This window comes from Phalacrocorax aristotelis, chromosome 8, assembly GCF_949628215.1.
Source record: "Phalacrocorax aristotelis chromosome 8, bGulAri2.1, whole genome shotgun sequence".
Taxonomy (NCBI): domain Eukaryota; kingdom Metazoa; phylum Chordata; class Aves; order Suliformes; family Phalacrocoracidae; genus Phalacrocorax; species Phalacrocorax aristotelis.
In genome coordinates this window covers 42305507-42313107 of record NC_134283.1, presented here as the reverse complement: position 1 = coordinate 42313107, position 7601 = coordinate 42305507, and the positions used below count along the sequence as shown (strand labels likewise).

The 7601-nt window shown below is 48.7% G+C and overlaps 1 protein-coding gene across 1 annotated transcript; it reads right to left on the bottom strand.

The window, feature by feature from the left end:
* Positions 1 to 5178: 5178 nt before the first annotated feature.
* LOC142061315 (leukocyte cell-derived chemotaxin-2-like) lies at positions 5179 to 6386 on the bottom strand (the record flags this gene model as incomplete). Its single annotated transcript, XM_075102178.1, is given in 3 exon segments — positions 5179 to 5416; positions 5935 to 6080; positions 6223 to 6386. Coding segments are annotated over 3 exon segments (477 nt in total), but the record flags the coding sequence as incomplete, so codon positions are not given.
* Positions 6387 to 7601: the final 1215 nt, after the last annotated feature.

Below are 7601 nucleotides of genomic sequence, written 5' to 3'. Positions count from 1 at the left end.
AAGTGTATGATATTGCAGTTGAGATTTCTCAGTGTGTTCCCCATCTCTCCTGGGTGAGCTGGAAGGTGCAGACCTCTCACCTTGGGCATGAGGAAGCTCTGAACCAAGCTTGGTGGGATTCTTGTGTTGGGCAACGCAGATGTTAAGATAACGGTAGGTGCAGTTGTGAAAGACACGAACTGGCCGCTTAGCACACACTAACAGAAGGATATGGAACAACCAGCCAGCGTTGCACAGCCCCTGGGAGCTGCAGTTGCACCGTTTCCTTCCCTGCGGTGGGGAGCAGGCAAGGAGATGGAGGGGAGCCAGCCCACAGCACTGCGAGGAGCACGCGGAGAGCAGGTGGGCCGGCTTGGGAAACGCTGACTTCTTTCTCTTGCGTGAAGGGTGCGAGTTCCCCGTTTTGCTCCGTTTATGTCAGTAGTAACTTCCCTGGCTGTGTAAGTCCCTTCGAGGTCGTCTTATGGACTGAACAAGAGTGCAGCGGGCAAGTGCCAGTGTTTGGGCTTATATCAACAAGCGGTGAATGAGTTCATGCCTGATGCTGTCCAGGAGAAATCCCTGTTTTGCTCTTCAGCCTTTCCAAAGATACCGTGACTCTGCTGTGTAAATTATGTGGCGTTTCAGGAGAGTCTGCTGCCAGTTACCAGGGCTTTTGGATAGATGGTGCCTGCCACATGTGTGTCCATAAACCTTGCAAATGTTAGACTAGTCCCTCATAACGCATTAATTATCTTAGCGTGATCTCTTGATGAGAAAATGGTAAAATGATGGAATAAGGTTTTTGGAGGAAAAAAGCCAGAAAACTCTGAGACACACCTGGGCGCTGGTAGCGGGCTCTTTGGGCAGAAACATCAGCAAAAGCCAGGGCCAAACCCTGAGCCAGGGCAAATCCAACTCCCCAGCCAAGGCCTGCGGTTCCTTCCAGCTGTGCTGCCATCCTCCGTTTGCTGCCCCCGAGTGAGGGCTGGTCTCTTCGTTTCCTTTACACGTCTTTCAGCTCAGTGGGATTCAACCGACCACCAAAACCTCATGATTCGGTCCATGCAGTCCTTCCTCTCCGCCGCCTCTGTGGGGCTGCAGCCCCAGTGAGCTGGATAAACGAGAGCTGCACATCTTATTTCTTGCTGATGCTACATATCATAACTGTAGGTTTGCCAGGCTCGTTAGCAGGCAATTGGAAAGGTAAATCCTCTTCCCAGCTCTATTTTAGAGAACAATTGGTTTTGTCCTTGGTGTGTTTGGAGTAGGAGCAAGTCAACGCTGAACACTTGCCTCCCAGCTGATCTGCATACAATATGTTAATAAAGAACCTTAAAAGCTATTTCTCTGGGAAATAAATAATATTCTTTGTGTTAATGATTAAAAATCAAATTATTATTTAAAAATGAACTGTAGAAGAATTTACATGTGCCATTAGCAGCACAGGCTTTCATGGTGAAAATCAAGCTGCACTCGCTGTTTATTCAGGCTTCTGATCGCTTGACGAGGCTGAGATAAAAGGATTTTTGCCACAACGATTAATTAAGCCTTGTGTCTATGGCTTATATTGTAGTATCACTGGAAGATCAGCAGGTCGCGCTAGCTGATAAGTCAAAAGGCATGGTTGGGCATGTCATTTTAAGTAGATAGGAGGCTGTATGTTGCGTTTTTTCTTTGCTAAGTACGGGCTGAAGATGAAGCTGAAGTTGTGCTGGTGCACAGTTCCGACTGAAGGCTCCATCTCGAATTTGTTTTGCCTTTTTAATATACTTGCTAAGGCTGAGTTAGGCAGGTTTTAATGGGGAGGCAGAGGAACACAAAAGAAAATCTTTTTGCTGCCAATGGCCTACCCTGTGGGGAGGACAAAGCTCTGGCTGAGCCCTCCAGAAGTCCTTTAAAGCTCAGGGAAATGGAAGGGCAGATGTGGGCTGCAGCCTTAGGCAGTTAGGACTTTCACAGTTTGGGATTCCTGCTTATCTCTCTGTCTGGCACCTCATGATACAAACTTATAAAATGAAAGGGATAGCAAGCAGAAGGATCCCTGCAGAACTGGTGCAGGAAAAAACGCAATTCTGCCTGGCCTGAGTTTGCCAACTCTTCCCTGAGGAGCCTAGTTGCCCCCATTACTTCCCCCAGCACCTTCTCCTCTCACCTTGAATATTTCTAGAGCTGTGTGTTTTACCAGCCTTTTATTTCCTTGCCAGAGTCAGCTACAAATTGTACTTTCCCTTATTCTACAGCCAGGTTTGGTTTTTTTACTAGACTGAAAAGTTAAAGCTGGATTTACTTACGCGGTTTGTCCCAACTCTGTAACCTAAAATAGAACGTGACATTTATTTTTCTTCTCCGCTGCTGGGTGACAGCCCCAGCTAAACCAGGATTTTTTATCATTTGCCCTCTACCCCTCTCAGGTACCTGCCAGAGCATCCCGCATCCCAGCACCAAAGCACCGCACCTCCCTGTGCTGCTGGAAAAACTCGGATTAAATAATAGCTCCTGAAAAGCTTTGTGAAACCACGCTGTGGGGACAGCCCAGGAAAGTGCTGAGCTGTTGTCATTAATGTACAGGCGAAAATGTTACTTGTAGAGGAGCAGAGCTGGTGAGTTGGGAGCAGCTCCATCCCGAGCCGGGGGGACCACGAGTCCCTGGGAGTGGGCACTGCCGCGTGGTCTCTCTAGGCTGCAGGAGGGCAGGGTGCTGTGCCGAGGGCAGGGGGAAGGCAGGCTGGGGTCTCTCAGTGCTTTGGTGTTCATGTTCCTCCCAGGGCCCTGGTGATACCTGCGTGCTGTGCTTTAGAAAGGACGTGATGGGATCTTCGGTCCCTATTAACAGGTTCCTGATGCATATGACAGCTGAGGGAGGAGGAAGGAGACAAGTGTGACCCAGGGAAAAGCTTACCTGTCTTTGCTGGGAAAAAAAAGTGTTGGATCATGTTTTGTTTCCCAAAGACTAAAGTCTAGTGAAAATGTTAATTTTGCTGTATAGTGTATTAAGGCTGGAGGCTCAGTGCCCTGCTCAGTCAGCAAGGTCAGCTCAGGCTTTCATTAGGCTTTGCATGGCAAAGTGGGGGCTTGACTGGGACCTTCCCTTTTCAAGTATGAGGCGTTGATAACTGGGTTAAAACCTAGGATTTTAAGCAAGTGAAGCTTAGGTAGAAGTGTTTCTTTTTCACAGGCAGCCGACTTCATGACAAAAATTTAAAAAAATTGGTCAAAACTGGAAAACCCTGGGGATTTTTTGTGAAATGTTTCTATTTTCAGTATAAGCAAAAGGTTTTTTCACAGAAAACTCAGTTGTATCAACTCTCCATCAATGTCTGGTTGCTGTCTGCCCCTGCGGGTTTGGGCTGTATATTTATATGGATGTGCTGATGTTTCATTCACAGCAAAATTAAAGTGGCTTCTGGGCAAGGTGAATGGCACACAGCACATTAAGCACTTCTCACAGATGTAGAAAGCATTTTCCTGTAGTTTCTCAGAAAAAACCAAATCTGTTCGCTGATGACACCACGCTGGGAGGAGCGGCTGATACACCAGAAGGCCGTGCTGCCATCCAGCGAGAGCTGGGCAGGCTGGAGAGCTGGGCCCAGGGGAACCGCATGAAATTCAACAAGAGCCAGTGCAGGGTCCTGCCCCTGGGGAGGAACAACCCCCCGCACCAGCACAGGCTGGGGGGGACCTGCTGGAGAGCGGCTCTGCTGAGAGGCCCTGGGGGTGCTGGTGGGCAGCGAGGTGACCCTGAGCCAGCACCGGGCCCTTGGGGCCAAGGGGGCCAGCGGTGTCCTGGGGTGCATGGAAAGGAGTGAGGCCAGCAGGGTGCAGGGGGTTATCCTCCCCCTCTGCTCTGCCCCAGTGAGGCCACATCTGGGGTGCTGTGTCTGGTTTTGGGCCCCCCAGTTTAAGAAGGGCAGGGAACTGCTTGAGCAAGGCCAGCGCAGAGCTGCCAAGGTGATGAGGGGCTGGAGCATCTCCCTTGTGAGGAAAGGCTGAGAGACCTGGGTCTGTTCAGCCTGGAGAAGAGAAGGCTGAGGGGGGATTTCATCAATGCCTATAAATATCTAAAGGGTGGGTGTCAGGAGGATGGGGCTGGGCTCTTTTCAATAGTCCCCAACGGCAGGACAAGGGCCCACGGGCACAAGCTGGAACACGGGAAGTTCCCCCTGAACATGAGGACAAACCCCTTCCCTGTGCGGGTGCCAGAGCAGGGGCACAGGCTGCCCAGAGAGGCTGTGGGGTCCCTTCCCTGGAGACATTCACCCCCCGCCTGGACGCGGCCCTGTGCCCCTGCTCTGGGGGTGCCTGCTCCAGCAGGGGTGGGACGGGGTGAGCTCCAGAGGGCCCTTCCAACCCCCACCAGTCTGGGACTTTGTGATTCTGTCAGAACGTCCACAGCTCCCACTGAAGCATCTTCCCTGCTTACCTGAGGCTGCAGTTGTGTTAGTAAATACATGAGCCTGCAGCACTTGTAGAGCACTTTAGCCCTTGAGACTCCCAGTAGCATGTTGGTAGTGTTGGCCTGAAAAGCCCTGTCCTGTTACAAGAGCTTGTTGTCCCAGGAAAGTCTTCAGCTGATTTACTAATGGAAAGAAATGCCTCACTTGGACAAAAAGAAACCTGAGTGTGCCAAGGCAATCCTGAGGCAGGAGTCTGGGGAAAAGGAATGAGTTACTTCATTAATGTTGGTTTATGTTTTTGGTCATGGGCCCCAGGAAAGACTTGGGTTTCAGCTTTATGCAGTTTTTTTCCCTCCAGCTGCCTTAAAAAAGCAGAACCTAGCCCAAATGCTGTGACACCACCAAAGAAATTCAAAGCAATTTGTAGTGAAGCACTCTTTTAATAATGTGATTTTTCAGTTGCAAGCAAACGGAAATTTCTGACTTATTGAAGAAATCTTCGTGTTTGGCTGCGAAGAGAGCAGAGAAGTCCAAGACGAGTGAGCTGCAGCACGGCTCGCTGCCGTGCCGCTGAGCATCGAGGATCCACCACCTCCCAGCCACTCGTCCATTCCCCACTGCTTCAGCCTTCATCTACGAGTGCAGTGATGTGCAAGACACGGTGACAGCTTTAAAGCATGTGTTACACCTTTCCCTGAGTCTGTTCATGTTCGTATAACCACCAGCGTTTTGTTCATGGATGCTTTTTAGGTGGAGCAATGGTTTGGGGCTCAGCGGCTTCCACTTCACTGGTGTGACTACCTATGCACAAGCAATTTAATGAATACACAAGTGAGGAGCTGGAGGCCTTGCCCCTGATCTGCAGCTGCCTGTTTACAGATTGGAAGTAGGATCTGTTAAGTCACAGTTCTGGATATGGACATGGGACGTAATTCCTTGGTAGACCCTTTGCATGGGCAGCAGGACACTGATTTTCTCTCCTTTCTTGATGGGGCCGCTGTACTTGACGGGTTTGATGTAAAGCATCTTAATGCAGAATCCTGTTAACGGGAGAGAGAAGAGGGGAAAACTGTTGCTCCTATGAAAGGGTTTAAAAGCCTGGGAAAGTCACAGCGTTCAGCAGTGAAATACAAACGACAACAAAATGCTAAGAGATTTGGCAACAGAAAAAGTTACAGAAAATGCTGTGGTGATCCTATAGCATCAAGAAGGGAGAATAGGAAAAGAAATAACATGGAGGAGGGTGGGGAAGGAGATTTGGGTGGGTAAAACTGCATGAGCATCTCAGAGGTTGTTCCTTTAATTATCAAAAATGCAAAGGGATCAGCTTCATCCTTTGACTTTTTTAATAGAAGTGAAATGCTGTAATCCTTTCAATCAATTTTCCTGCATTATCAGAACCTGGATTTCAAAGTTACAGTTTTCACTTCGATTCACATGCAAGCACGCTGCAGTTTGGGTTGGGTCCATGATTTTTGGCTCAGTTTAACACTCTATAAATGAATCAGAGCGTTTTGCAATCAGGCTTTGCAAGACGCATGTCTTTCAGCTCTGGTACCTGATCATGAAAGCTGGACTCCACTGTCGATGGCGCTGCCATTTCCATAGGACCTGGCTTGTTTGTGGATCCTCCCTGCGAAGGGTGTGGACACCACCGAGCCATCCTCACACACCACGTCCACCCCCCTGTGCTTCCTCCCTCCTCTGAAGAAGAAGAACAAGGCAGGTTAGCACGTGGCGGAGTGCCTTGCCAGCTAGAAACCCTCCTCTTGCCCATTTTTTCATGCTTATTTCTCTTTTAAGAAAGTTTCAAGCACAGCCATCCCCAGTCATCGCAGCCCAGGACCTGGGGTCGTTGCATCCACCGCAGCCCTGGGCGTCGCAGCCTCTGATTTTGTTTGCAGGTTGACCCGAGCAGATTTCTGCCCATTGTGCTGCAGCAGCTACAAAAGAAGAGAAGAAGAAAGAAAACAAGGAGAAAGAACAGAAGATGGAACCCACGAAGCGGAAAGGGGATTTCCCACCCCATGTTGTTTAACCAATAGCAAGGCTCCTTTGGACTTTGCTGTAACCACAGATCAGGCTTCAGGGAACTAGAAAGTTGTTCATCTTTTAATGCAAGTTAATTTTAGGGATGCAATGAAACAGCATATTTGTTTTTTTTATGCTTTGTCAAATGATGTTTGAGCCACTTTGAAGCAAAAATGCAGAACAAATAGGTCTGGAGGGGATGTCATGGAGCAGCCCACTCCTCTCCCATTGCCCCAGCTGCATTCACATGGCAGTCATGGGGCTGGAGCTACCAGATGTCTCTGCCTAGAAGGTGACCTGAGCCACCTGGGATCTTGGGATACTGAACAGTAACTGTAAACACAGGGCTGAGAGAGACCCACCAGGTCCATTCCTATTCCCTAATGTGGGATCCAATCAAAAATAAAAGCTGTCATCCAGCTTTTAATAAATGCCTTTGCTATCTCTCAGTGTTTCTGCATTACTGTTTCAAAGGAGCAGCCAGTAGGGTAACATCCTCATGTTTTTTCTTCCAGACTCCAGCCATCATGACCCACATCCATGCTGATCCTACAGCCCCAGTGATGTCTGGGAGAGGGGAAATGCTTACAGAGGGAAGGGAGGAAAGGCAACCCCTGCCTTGGTACCTTCTACAAGCCTCTAACAGCCCAGTTCCCCCCACCAAAACTACGAGGGTTTCCCAAGGGATGCTCTTGGCGCTCCCTATGGAGAACAGGGATGGTCTGGCAAGAAGCAATGAACTGAGGGTTATTCATGTGTGTGAACAGCTCGGCAGGCACCATCCCCATTGGGCTCTGGGAGTATATGTGAACAGGGGGAATGATGTGCTGGCACCGAAGGTCCGGTGCTAAAAGGGTGCAGGAAGTCTCTAATGCCTTTCTTGAGCAAAACTGCCCTTTGTTCTAGGTAGTCTTCATTTATTTTAATGAATTTTATATTCTTTGTGAAATCAAATGTGATGACATTAACACAGGAACATCTCTGGGAATGGCTGATCTTTAAGTAAAAGGCTTTTAAGAAAATATGCATGCTGTTACTAATTGATATGCCTCAGCCAGTTCTTTCTAATTCAATGTTGTTACTCCAACAAAATTTTGCCACAACTCGTTACCATCTCTAAGAAGGATTTTTCCGTGGAGGTTTCTATGCAATGTGAGAGGGGTTATTTTCAAAATCAAAAAAAATGGCTGAGAA